The sequence below is a fragment of the Lottia gigantea genome (genome assembly GCF_000327385.1).
Source record: "Lottia gigantea unplaced genomic scaffold LOTGIsca_2, whole genome shotgun sequence".
NCBI classification, from domain to species: domain Eukaryota; kingdom Metazoa; phylum Mollusca; class Gastropoda; family Lottiidae; genus Lottia; species Lottia gigantea.
In genome coordinates, this window is record NW_008708400.1 from 6150242 (window position 1) to 6164982 (window position 14741).

The 14741-nt window shown below is 30.9% G+C and overlaps 1 protein-coding gene across 1 annotated transcript; it reads left to right on the plus strand.

The window, feature by feature from the left end:
• Positions 1-1136: 1136 nt before the first annotated feature.
• LOTGIDRAFT_104050 (hypothetical protein) lies at positions 1137-14489 on the plus strand (the record flags this gene model as incomplete). The annotated part of the gene is made up of 14 exons (XM_009053522.1): positions 1137-1298; positions 2379-2432; positions 3321-3372; positions 3603-3764; positions 3955-3976; positions 8540-8628; positions 9081-9154; positions 9555-9654; positions 10084-10109; positions 10942-10995; positions 11187-11260; positions 11806-11893; positions 12585-12713; positions 14349-14489. Coding segments are annotated over 14 exons (1227 nt in total), but the record flags the coding sequence as incomplete, so codon positions are not given.
• Between the last annotated feature and the right edge of the window lie 252 nt (positions 14490-14741).

A 14741-nucleotide genomic window follows, 5' to 3' on the forward strand; every position in this document is an offset into this window, starting at 1 on the left:
TCCTGTTGTTGGTATTCATTAGATATCAGTGTGTTTGATATGTTGTATAAACATATTGAACCTGTAAAGTTTAATTCAGAAAATTACTCTCACTTTAATATTAATATTGATGTGTCAGATAAACATGTTTTAAAATCATGTGGGATACATGTTTTTAACTGTAAAGTATAATTGAAGGTGGTGTTATCACTTTGATATTGGTGTTTGAAATGTAGGATAAACAGATATTGAATTCATGTTTGATAAATGAGTATAATTCATAGTGGTACTATCAGTTGTTTGATATGTCCAGTAAACAGATTGATAATAATGTGCTAACCAGTTTAAGTTAATTAAAGAAGGTGTGAAAAACCTACTAGTGATATTATCATGTCTGTGATATATTGATGATATCTGTATATCCCCAGGCAATATCTCCCTTACAAAGACAACACCACATGTTTCCTGAATTATTGAAAAAATATACTTCTCTCATCTTTTCTTTTTATTCCATGTTTCATCAGACAATATTTTGAAGGTTATTAATTTTTTTTTGCAGGAATTGTCACTTTGATCGTGGCCAGGATATCGTAGAAGAAATGATCGAAAAACCAGATCAGAAAGTTTCGGATTTAAATGAAAACCAGAAAAATATTGTGTTGCAACACCAAGCTACAGATGAACGTTATGAAACTACTGTCATCAATCAGATTATAGAGGTTAAAACAGGAAAAGAAAATGTGAAAATTCATCAAAAATCGAGTTTACAAAATGGCGATGTGTGTGTACAGAAAAAGAATCCGCTACAACGTAAAAGTTCTAATATAACCAGTGACTCCGGCCGTAGTTCCACTATTAGTGAGCCAGAAAGTGATTGCAGTGTATTTTGTGAGGATCCTTTAGAATCCTTCAGAAGACATAGCATAGCATGTGTTGACTCCACAGGGCACTTAAACGTTCCAACAATTCTAGATTTTACAAACCATTGTATATCTGAAAACTCTCCCTCTGGTTCATCTGAAATTTTAAGCTCAGACTGTACAAGTCCCTACGAGCCAAATGTTGACTATACTTCTTCAAGTGTGATAAACGTTAAACGTGCACCCAAAGTTGTTTACAGTCACTCTGAAGACAAATTAACAACTTCAAATGCTAAAAGACCTATTTTTCCTCATTTGCCATATTCGCCTTACGGATCACCGACTGGTTCACCAAGGTTACGAAGACAACCAACAATGGAGACCCATCGTGTTTCAGTTTCAGATGGAGATGGATATACACAGTTAAATCAGTATAAATTAAAAGATGAAATAGGAAAGGTAAGTTTAATCTTTTTAACAATTTGGACATGAGTGTGATGTAGATGTGAAATATTTTGTATTATTCACGAAAATGTCAAATGGATATCTTCAATATATTATACCTATAAACTTCCATGATATACATAATTGTGGAAAATGATTTTATTCAAATTTTCTTGCACTTATGGACAAAAAAGGGTATAAAATATATCTGAGTAAATTAAACATGAATATAATTTAAAAATCCATCATCAACCTTTTTTTTCTAAGATTTGTCCAATTTCTGTGTCCAATATTGATACTTTAGATCAAAATTTGTAATTTGTCTATTCTTAAAGATATAAATTCACAGTTTATGAGAAATTCTGTTAAATGTGTTCATTAGGTATGATTCCAAGGTCCATTTGATAAACAGATTCCATAGAAAATAGATTTGATTAATGATTTCTACGACCCCAATGGCACCTGTTTACATGCTCTTCATATCTTGTTAGGGAAACCTTGTCAATATTGACAGTTCTTTACTGAAAGAATCAGGGTCGTGGCCAGGTCTTGTCAATAATTAGACAATAACATTTTACATGGATAACAACTTCATGGGTATCCTTTCTACAAGCTGGTCCATGGCCAAACCACTTGACAATCATTTTTTCCCAGCTGATAGAAAAGAGGAAAAGTGATTCATTCAAGGTCACTAGACTTTCCATGCAAAGTGACATCACTTTGCAAATTGAATTTGTCAATAAATATTCTTTTACTGATTTTTAGACTATCAGTACTATTTGTATTTTAAAGCTGCTATTTAAAATCTCATATTAATAATCTGTAAAATTTGATTTACCAACTAATGTTTGAAGACAGTAGATTAGTTATATATTGATATATGTACCACATTACAGTGTTATAAAATGATTACACTGATATACTTCACTGATAATTATCTTGATCAGGTGATAGAATTTAATTTTCACTCTGATAATATGTTAAAAACCAACAATTGAGAAATGGTACCCAATGAACTATGATTGTATAAGCTATCTTGATATTGTCAAAAGCCTAAGAAGGTTATGTATTAAGGAAACCTTGTTATTGTTCCAGGGTTCCTATGGAATTGTGAAATTAGCTTATAGTGAAGAAGATGAAATACATTATGTAAGTTGACACTTCTTGTTTTAGAATTGTAAAAAGATGTCTTAGATATTATTAGCACCTTTTATGAAAGTAAGCGAACTCAAAGTTGGATTTCCTCCATGGAAACTGGATTTCAATCTCTTCATAAAACCATTACAGTTATTCTATTCTATCAAATTCAATTATTTATGATGCTGTAGAAGTTAAGATATATTTTTACTGAGGCCTGTTTTTTGTTACAATGTAATTTAGAATGCTGTGTTAATATCCCTTGTTAATATTTTTTTTTGTCATTTTCCTACGAGATGTTTGCATGTTAGAGGTCGTCAAACCAGTTCATTTTAATTACATTATTCATAATTAATACAAGTCTTAATTAATCTCTACTTTAATTACCCCAGATTATCTTCACCTCAATTATTATGTATCTTTTATTATTTATTTATCAGCTATGTTGTTTATTATTTATCTTTTATATATTTATAAATCATTTGGGACCTGGTTTTTTTGACAATAGAAGCCGAAAAAAAAACCCTCACTATTCTTAGGCTATATAATGTTCCATATTGTTTATTAGAGAACTCTTTGTTTGACATTGGTCAAGGCATGGAAATCGAAAAAGAGCAGGCTAATTCCACTGTCCTGGCAAAATTTCCCTCATGGCACCCTGCATGGCGTTGCCCGTCTTCATTAGCCAACAAGGTGCAGAAAAGTAGGATGTAAAACACCATTCATTTCATTTCTTCTTTGTTCTATTTTATTTGTTGAAAATGTTGTTGATTTATATATTAATATTTATAGAAGACCAGGAGATTGTTATTTTAATATATTAGTGTCTACACTGAAATATATATGATTCCATTGTAATATTCTATTTATATCAAATTTATTGTGCTATATATGTTACAGGCAATGAAAATCTTGTCCAAGAAAAAGCTTATGAAGAAAGCTGGATTTTTTAGTAAGTTTTTGACATCATAAACAAATGCATAACTAATCCTTATTTGCTAGTCATATTTGATCCAAAGTTTCAAAATATGTCATTGCCATTGCCAGTTTCTGTCATAGATGACTTCGTTATTAAAAGTCTGAACTTTTTGCTCCTGGTGAAGATTTGATATCTGAAACATACCATGACAGTATAAGATCAGCCCTTGTCATCTAGTTGAATTAATCGTTTTCTTCTTACAGAGCGTCCATTACCTGTAAGAGAAGGTAAAAAAGGTCACTTGCCACCAAACCCTCTAGAACGTGTATATAGAGAAATAGCTATATTAAAGAAGTTAGACCATCCCAATGTGGTGAAGTTAATAGAAGTCTTAGATGACCCAGAAGAAGATAATCTTTATATGGGTAGGTCATTTCACTGGAATAATTTCATTTTCATGTCTTTATATCATCATGAGAACATAATCTAGCAACAACTGCTTCAAATAAATTTTAGGAGTGAAACTGATATTTGAATCATTATTATCCAGAGTTGCTCATTGCTGTAAAATCTTCTTCAGAATAACATTTAAATGATGTATGTTTGTCTTTACAGCTTTTGAGCTTGTTGAAAAAGGGTAAGTTGAATTTTTGTTAAAGTGTCCACACATCAGCTCCTAAGAAGCTATTATCCTCCTCTTTTAAGGTCATGGATGTTCTTACTCTAGCCAATGATGTTGTACTGACCCCAGACATAATGAAACATGTTATCATATCTTCTGCTCCTTGATGGTGTTGGTAGAGGACTATGACAGTTTTAGTTCCATTTCTCCAGCTCATTGATATCGCAGACTCAGTAATTGTAGTATTATTAGGATCAATTTGATGGTTCTGTACTGTATAGTTTGATAGTTGCTAAATCCTTGCTCCTGTTTTAGGTAAGGCTGGTAAGCTGAAAAACAGTGTTAAGACTGATCTGTTAAACACAGCGTGAATGATGTTGATATTACTAACAATTGTACATGTTTAATTCATGACATGACCAGACGGGTTATTATTGATAAAATCATATTGTAGACACTATGTAAATATTACTACAGGTTGACACTTTATAGACACCTTATAAATTACTAGAGGGAATCTGGCTATTGAATTCATACCTCATATTCATAAGTCTTATCAGTTATAGAACTGTTGACGTTACATTGGGACACTCAATTACAGCTTAGATCAATTGAATGGATTTTTATATATACTTATTAAAGTTAGTCAGTTAGTGAGAATTCTAACTTCACAAAGTAAGGTTCTTCAATTGTCAATTGTCAGGCAAAGAAGCGTTATTATTTGGAAAAGTACATTTTTTTAGATTACTACATCCCTTTAAATCAAATCAAGATCTAGAAGAGATAAATCAATTGTGACAATCTGGACAGCCATCATTGAAATCTACATGTATAATGAAGAGATGAGGGTATTAGATGTATTTGACATGTATTTACTATTGCTGGAGATAATAGTCTTTGATTTAATAACAGATCAATGTCTGTACTGTATTTCAAGCTAATCTAATCTTTTATTCAATCAAACATGATTTCTCTTACAATAATTGGCTTAACACCATTATTATCTTGCATATTCAATTTACATAAATGTATTTCCTGTGTCTCTGTAAAAGAGTGCTTAAGAACATTTGTCGTGGATCCAAGTCCTCAATTAAGAACATTTGTCGTGGATCCAAGTCCTCAGTTAAGAACATTTGTCCTGGATCCAAGTCCTCAATTAAGAACATTTTGTTCTGGATCCAAGTCATCAATTGAAAATACTTGTCCTGGATCCAAGTCCTCTATTAAGGACATTTTGTCCTGGATCCAGGTCCTCAATTAAGAACATTTGTCCTTGTATTTAAGTCTTTCATATTCAATTTATATAAATGTATTTCCTGTGTCTCTGTAAAAGAACATTTAAGAATATTTGACCTGAAATCCAGTTGGCAAAAAAGGGAGTTATTGACTAGTATTATTTCATATTCATTTTACATAAAAGTGCCTCTGAATTCTCAAAGTAAATTATCTGAAATTGAAGGCCATATGAGAAATATTAGACATGGAAATTTACTAGGAGAAATTACGAACTTAGGATGTAAATGAATTGTTAGTTATTTTTGCAAAATGGAGACCAGAACGTGGCAACTGAACTTTATTGATTGTGAAATTTGATATGCTGATATTCTATTTGGTATTTCTGCATGTCCATTCTTAGATCACTGTTTGGAACTATTTTCTGGAGAAGTTTTAGTTGTATTAGATAAATTTAATCAATGGAGAACATGAATCAACCAGTCAATGCAGGATTCTAGTTTACTTTGTATTTGATTCAAATGTTTGACTGTAGCTCAGTTAGAGTCTGAGAGCATCTTGACCTCATTTGCTTGTATACAACAAACGAATGGTGGTCTTGCGTTCTAATCTTGGTTAGAGTTTAAGGAGTAAGGCAAAGGACCAGTTGGTAGTCAGAATCCTTTAGAACCTTGTTGTTTTCATTGTAAGAAATACTGTTGGTTCCTTTCATGTTGTTACTCAAGACTCGTATCGAGACCACATAGTCAACTCATTGGACTACCATACTATTTCTACTTTCATTCATAGAGAGTTGCGTGAATAGTTTCAGACTAGGACTAATAAGCTTGTTTTTCTGGAATAAATCAGTTTTTCTCAATTACAAGTGTAAATTGTTTTTATCTGGAAACAGGTGGTTATGAAATTCTGTACTTAGTTACTTATAGTTGTAATATTTGCTAATTGCCATGACCATAGCATTGTTTGTCACTTCTTCAGTTTTGGAGGTTGAGGAAAACTATTTTGATTGATTTCATTAATAATTTCAGTTGTATATGTAAGACTCCAAAATGTTTTTGACTTTGCTTCATTACTTGATGAATAGTGTAATACACATCTTTCAATAAATATTATTATGAAATATCAAATATCATTGATTCTAAAGGTCAATGACTGACTAGACTATTAGATTCATCACAAATACTCTCTAAAAAATGTAGCCGACCTCTTTCTATAAATTTTTGATACCTCACTTAAATACTTGCTAATTAAAATAGTATAACAGTGATTTTCAATATATTTTATAATGATATATCAAGGGTCATTGATCTGATGTACCTGTAATTACTGACCAGTACTGATTGAGGGAGGGCATATAATTGATAGGTAAATAACACAGTAGCTGTAACTGTTTAGAATACATATACAGTTATACATTCATTATAATAGACCAAACTATAATTATGAAATAGGATGTCTTTATCAGAAGGATTACAACAGTACTGAGCTAATTAGGCTTATTAGCCTATTTTTTAGGTTCTAAAGTATAGTTGGTAAGAGCTTGGTTACATGGATCAAATAATAGCTGTGGATTCCAATCTCAGTCAGAGCAAGAAAGTCGTCATAATTCATAATTCCAGTCAACCAAGTGATCAATGCCAAGAGTTTTGGCCAAGGACCAGCTGGTAGACAGCTAGGATTATTGTGTACTTAAGTTGTTAGCCTTGTAAAAAGTGGAGTTTTTTTTTTTGTTCTTTTTTGTGAATTGTTTTGTCAATGGAATGAATTGCTCTGTAAAGTCTCTGACTGGTGCCTCATTTCATCAGGTATTAAACCATTATCTGAAAACTGTTCTTTAAAGCAGACAACAGAATTCAGGAAAAGGCTTTCCATTCCAGACTATAAAATGACATTGACCATCTTTCACAAAGTGCTTTGAGGCTGACAGCTGAAGTCCTTTAATGTTAGCCAATTAACCATTGATACATGCTGGATCTGTGGTTTATAGGTGATTGACCATCTCTACCAGTAATATACATAGATAACTATTGTGAAACCAGGCTAATGAGCTGATTGAACTAGATCCAAGTGTTGAACATGAAGCATTAAGGAAGTGGTAAATTGAGATAATATGAAAAAAACATCCTATGTCTATAAATATACTGTTATTAAAATCTCTTATTGGTTGACTTCTAATGTTTATGCGGCAAAAGCTTCGTCTGGATGGGACAATAAACCAGCTACAGGCTGAGCACTTTTGAGATCTCTTGACAGTTGGAAAAAGTTGGCTAACACTCCATCTGCCCAATTAGGTGCAGAAATATAGGCTGTGAATGAGATACACCTATAATCTGATTTCTCATCTCTATTCTGTGGTTTCTGTAATGCTGCAGGGATTATTGCTATCATAAATACATTTGACTTGAATGGATCCCATCATGCAAAATTTGTATTGTTTTCAGTTCCATTTTAATATTTCTATATCGCTCTACAATTGATATATTGAGCACTATTTTGACAGTGGTATTTCTATATCGCTCTACAATTGATATATTGAGCACTATTTTAACAGTGATATTTCTATATCGCTCTACAATTGATGTATTGAGCACTATTTTAACAGTGGTATTTCTATATCGCTCTACAATTGTTATATTGAGTACTATTTTAACAGTGGTATTTCTATATCGCTCTACAATTGGTATATTGAGCACTATTTTAACAGTGGTATTTCTATATCGCTCTACAATTGATGTATTGAGTACTATTTTAACAGTGGTATTTCTATATCGCTCTACAATTGATGTATTGAGCACTATTTTGACAGTGGTATTTCTATATCGCTCTACAATTGATGTATTGAGCACTATTTTAACAGTGGTATTTCTATATCGCTCTACAATTGATATATTGAGTACTATTTTAACAGTGGTATTTCTATATCTCTCTACAATTGTTATATTGAGCACTATTATAACAGTGGTATTTCTATGTCACTTTACAATTGTTGTATTGAGAACTATTTTAACAGTGGTCTTTCTATATCGCTCCACAGTTGATGTATTGAGCACTATTTTAACAGTGGTATTTCTATATCGCTCCCCAGTTGATGTATTGAGCACTATTTTAACAGTGGTATTTCTATATAGCTCTACAGTTGATGTATTGGGTACTATTTTAACAGTGGTATTTCTATATAGCTCTACAGTTGATGTATTGAGTACTATTTTAACAGTGGTATTCTATATCGCTCTACAATTGATGTATTGAGCACTATTTTAACAGTGGTATTTCTATATCGCTCTACAATTGTTATATTGAGCACTATTTTAACAGTGTAAATATTTGGTTATTGTTTATTTTCAGTGCTGTAATGATGGTAGGAACAACCCAAGCTTTCTCTGAAGAACAATCAGGAAACTACTTCCGAGATGTTGTACTTGGTTTGGAATATTGTAAGTAGACTTTAGATTTATTGAATTGAGAGGAATTGACTGGAATTTTTCTTCCTACTGTTCTGCACCTTATGGGCTAAAAACTGAAGCATAAAACTACTCTTAGAAGTTAATCCCCCATGTATTTCAAATGTGACGATTATTGTGCTTCGAAATGACATATTAATTAATTCTTTAAAAAAATATTACTGCAGTCATTGATCTGCCTGCCCCACATTGGCTTATTTTTTTCGAAATTAATTTTGAATTTTACAAAAGCATGATAGCTTTAAGGTGCTCGATGTAAAAACTCATATTCATTTCAGTTTATGAGTTGTATCTTCAAAGATAACTTTTGGATATTGGAGACTCAGTGAAGTTCCGAGCATGATATTGATTGAAGATTTTCTTGTTATGTTATGTTTTATGATTCTTTAAGTAGGCCATAAATGAGAATATAATTTTCATTCCAGTACATCATCAAAAAATCATTCATCGTGATATAAAACCGTCTAATTTACTTCTGGCTGATGATGGCCATATAAAGGTTAGTCTTGATTTATTAGTCTCTTTAGCTAGGATCTTCCAGTGTTACAGTACATAATGGTTGAATGTGCTGTTTTAATGATTTCATTGGATGATTCTTTATGTACATGTTTTGTCTTGGTTAAACTCTATAGTATGGATTTACCAGTAATATTTCATTGTATAATAGTTAGAATAGTGTTTATACGTCAACATGACAACATTACAATATGAATGCAAAAATTGTCATTTCACTCAAAATTGTCATTTCACCTGTCTTACTTTCCAATTTTGATGAGATAAATGAAATATGTTAAAAGATGGCCATCCATAGTAGTCCCTCAATCCTACACAATCCTACTAGTGCTGAAATATGACTAAGTGGAAATTTTTACATTTATTCTTGCTATTTTATATTGCAGATTGCTGATTTTGGAGTTAGTAATGAATTTAGTGGAGGTGATGCCTTTCTTTCTAATACAGTTGGTACTCCAGCTTTTATGGCACCAGAAACTCTTAGAGGTAAATACTATTGGTTTTTATTAGATGATAGACTTGATGTGTGATAAATTTCAGTCATAACAAGAAGTTTTTGATATTCTCATTCCTTGATCTTGAAAATAATAAAACATTTTGTTAAAAAAATTTGAAAAAAACATACTAATTTTCATAAAAAGTAAAGTAACATGACTTATTGACAAAAAAAACCAAGTTGAATAATGTGGAGATTCCATTGAATATGACTGAAAATAGATTCAAATTGGCTAGGACAAGCATAAAGTTTAGTATAGTTCTAGACATGAAACAGAATGATTTGGGATTTATTGAAGGTATAAATCAATAGAATTCAAATGTATTAAAGTATAATGCAAGTCTAACATGATTACCAGTATCATGATTAATAGCCATTACAACATGCAATAATACAATTATTCCTTATTTTCTTTATAGAGGATAGAGAAAAATATGGTGGCAAGGTAAATATTCCATTGATTTTCTATAACCTTATATAGTTCACATTTTGTCTTCCTCAATTGATAGGGGGGGCCCGCAGCTGCTCAGTAAGTTAAATAGTTTCGCGCTAACCTAAAGGTCCAGAATTAAAGCCATGAATGGGCTCAGATAAACCTTTCGTTTTTCAAACCTACTGTGCACATTAATGACCCTCGAAAGATGGAAATCTATAATTTCCTTTTCTGACATCCTGATGTAATAATCTGGAAGTAAACATATCTAATTTTGACTATGCAGTCTGATTTGGTGTAGAACAGGAGTGCTGAAATTAAGGTTAAAGGGAGCTTTGAAAGTCACCTCCACTGATTCCACTGAAATGTGACACCTCAGATCTATCTAGTAACAGTTTACTGTACTATAAGAGGATTGAATAGAGAGTTTATATCTCACAATCCTATTATAGTTTATAATAGTATTACCAAGACATCTGTCAAGATTTTAGGATGTACCCAACTTTCTGAGTACATGTTTATATTGGTCTCACACTTGGTCAAATTAATGACAATCCCAAAAGCAAGTTACATTGTTTAGTATAATTGACACAATGCCTTAAGCCTTATATGTATTAATGTGGATCTAATAGTAACAGCTGGGGCCTGGTTCTATACAAAGCCTGACCAAGTCAGATTTAATAATAATATCTTGGTGCATGCTAGAGCCATATTGTTTGCAGTCTTGCTGTCAAGGGCCCTGTCACTGTATATGTTAGTGCACAATCAAATCAAACAAGTGGTCTATAAGAAAATTGCCCTGTGTTTGTTATTTCTTATGTTTAACATATTTTATATATTTCAGGCCTTAGATATTTGGGCTTTAGGGATAACTTTATATTGTTTTTTATTTGCTAATGTAAGTACTATAATTTTTTTTATCAAAACATCTAAATTTCTTCCAAATGATTAATCTTCTTTAATCACAATATGTTCAGAGACAGGGATATTCCTTATCTAAAGGCACTTTTTTAAATCCCAGTTAAAATGGTTACTAGTTAGGTATGATCACTATAATTATGTTTAGAAATTTCATACCTGTATTTTTAGGTGCCTTTTAAAGAAGAATATATTCTTGGTCTTCATAAAAAAATTCTTAAAGATCCAGTCAAATTCCCTGATGAGTAAGTAACTATTCAATTTATTGTTTTTTTTTTTTTATATTTCCTTTTATTATAACCAGTATATTACCTTTAAATATTACTATCTTCCAATACATATACATACACATCATGTTTCTGTCATTTGAAGGAATTTATTTCATTTTGATGTGGCCAACTTTGCTTTTGCATCCCTATAACATTTGCATATATTCACATATTAAGCTTATGTCCTTATTTCAAATATCATTATTTCAAATATCATTATTTCAAATATCCTTATTTCAAATATCCTTATTTCAAATATCCTTATTTCAAATATCCTTATTTCAAATATCCTTATTTCAAATATCCTTATTTCAAATATCCTTATTTCAAATATCCTTATTTCAAATATCCTTATTTCAAATATCCTTATTTCAAATATCGTAAAAATCTACTTCAGCTCTTAACCCAGTTTTGTCATTATATCTGTACTTGTCTCTGAAACGCTTGTCAACAACATGGAAGAGAATTTGGAGTGTGATATAGGCTAATATTTTATAATAAATGTTTTTATTTTTTTACAGTGTCAATGTATCAGATTCTGTAAAGAAACTAATTTTAAGAATGTTGGATAAAAATCCCTTAACACGGATCACATTACCAGAAATAAAGGTAATTGTTGTTATATATATTGTTTAGAATTACCTTGATCAGCTCGTATTTCTAATTTCTTACAGGTTATTTCTGTATCATTCTTAACGTGGAAACAGATCTCATTTCAAACTATGCATAATTTACATATAATCCTGGAAATGAAGCCATTTTAGGTCTGTTTTAAATAAATGTGTCAATGAAGCACAAAATTACTTGTCTTTATTTTTGATTTTGATGTTTTGTGGGAATGTTTTTGTCTGTTTAAAACAATTTTAATGTTTAATGTACCGGTATGTATTCATCAATAAGACATATTTAGTCATGTCATTTATATTGTTCAGAATGAACAGAAACTTGATTATTTTTCATGAATATTTGTCCATTTGTGTCTGATCATTCAAAAATATCTGTGGCACTGAAAACCATTAATGAGAATCTATACTAATGTATTTAAGAGGCTTCAGTTACAGTTGATATAAATCTTATCAATCTAGTTTGATCTGAGTTTATTTGGTTTCTACTGAAATATAGTTTATAGGGTATCATACAATAACACACTTTAACTATATATGCAAAATACAGCCCTCTATTACGGGCCTTCCTTTAAGCCTGTCCTTTGTACTGCCTGTACATTTGTTGGCAAAAAATAGTCAAATATTTTATTAGACTAGAAAAACACCGCCTTGCAATTTAAACTCTTTTGTTGCAGAAACATCCATGGGTAACCAACAATGGAGAGATAACACTACCATCAGAAGAAGAAAATTGCGAATTGATCACTGTAACTGAAGAAGAAATAATGAATGTAGTTAAACATGTGCCTAAACTTGATACACTTGTGAGTATGAGTTGATTATTTTGGACAGTAAAGGATCACAAAATATCTTGCAGTCAAATTAATCTAACTTTATAAATTTATTGTTGATATCTTCCTAGATATATGAAAGTGACAAAATCTGATCAAAAATGAAGTTTAGGCTATGGGACTTTTTGAAGCAAAATTAAAGTTTGTCCATTCTTGTGATATTGCTGATATTTTTAAACATTTAAAGTACTTTGGATCCTAAACCATGAAAATTAATTCCAATTACTCATATTCAATATATACAAACTATATATTATTTCTGTTAGCAAATTGGAAGATATATTTAACATTTTATCAAGGTAAAACACCATTGTGAGAATGATAATATTTTACATTTGGAATGTGCACTTTGCATTATTTTTTAGCATCTTATAAACGACTTATATATCAAATTTTATTGTCAATTTTGTGATTATGATTCCATTTAGTTTAAATTTGATATCAATTTGTATTTTTTCACAGTAATGATCTTTTCTAAGCATGTTTTCTTATCAGATGTAAGAGATTACAGTCATCTATATTTCATTTTACCAGCTTCACCTATCATTATCAATATTTAGAATAAAATGCCATCTTTGGGTTGGTTTACGATCAAATAAAATCTCAATTGGGAGAATAACCTTATTTTTGATTGTTGACAATCTGTTCTTAGAATTTATTCTAAAAATTGATACAGGTAGCTCTAATCATTTTGTGTCAACTGGTAAAGCACTTTAAGGGACTATACCATTTTTATGTGGTCTTGTTATGTCATAAATTTCTTCACAGATAAAGCACTTTATTTTGATTGACTTTACTTTTCACTTTGAAAGGGAATGCTTAGCCTTATTCTACACTTAAAATTATAATTGAATTTGATTCAGAATACTACAATGATTAACAATTGAAATTTCAATGGACACCTAATTTTGTGGGTTTTTTTTAATGCTGATTATTAATTTCTCTGCCTTTTTAATTTTACCAGTAGTAATTTCCAGAGTTTGGCTTCGCATTACTTTATATATTCACTTTGAAAAGTGTAATTGTTGCTTTAATATAATAATATATTTCTTAGTGGATGAATGAAAGCTTATTTTATAGTTGCTGTTGAAACTAAAAACCACATTTCCACTGAGAATTGTAAAGAAAAGTTGGTCCAAGCTAGCTTAAAGCGAGCTTAATTGCCCAATGTGCCATGCTTAGACTCGATCACAAAGTCGCACATTATTGACAACTCGCGGAGTACAAGACTACTGTTTAATTGGATGTTAACTATAAGTCACCAGTACGCACCCTATTGCCAAAAGAATTAAATCTGGCTTTTGCGTTTCCACTGACTAAAAAAGCCAGCCCCCCATAAAATGCTAAAAGAGAGGTTTCGGCAATTTGCTCAGAAAAAATACAGGAAAACTAGCTTTAAGCTGGTTTAAACCCAGCTTTTTCCCTCAGTGGAAGAAGCACTCAGCTAATTTAAAATTGTTCTTTAAAGATTTGAAAATATCCTTGTATATATTATGTATTTTTGATTATATGTTGTCAATTATAGCATTGATTTCTAATTTAATTAGTGATACTAGAACAAGACAGTTTATTAAATCATTTGAAAATTTTGTTTCTAATATTTTTCAGATTTTTGTGAAGAGTGTGTTAAAACAACGTTCATTTAGAAATCCATATCGAGATAAAGAAAATATGACAAAAGAAGAATTTCAACGCAGTGGTCGATCTTATTCTGCTCCTGAATCATTTCATCATGTTGTCAAAAGGTAATTATTTCAAATTTTTTACTTGAATTGAATTTTCTGATTCAATTTGCGCCAATAATTTGCAAGAACTATTAGTACATTGAAAATGAAAACAAATCAGAAATAATCCATGGTGAATTTCATTTATGATTAGAATGATGCATTTACAAATTTACATGGTACTACTTGATTATGTTGTTCCCACAAATATTCCGTGTGTTGGTCTTAATGAAAATCTGAGTTCTCATTCAAAAATATTCAAAAGTCAAATTGGGCC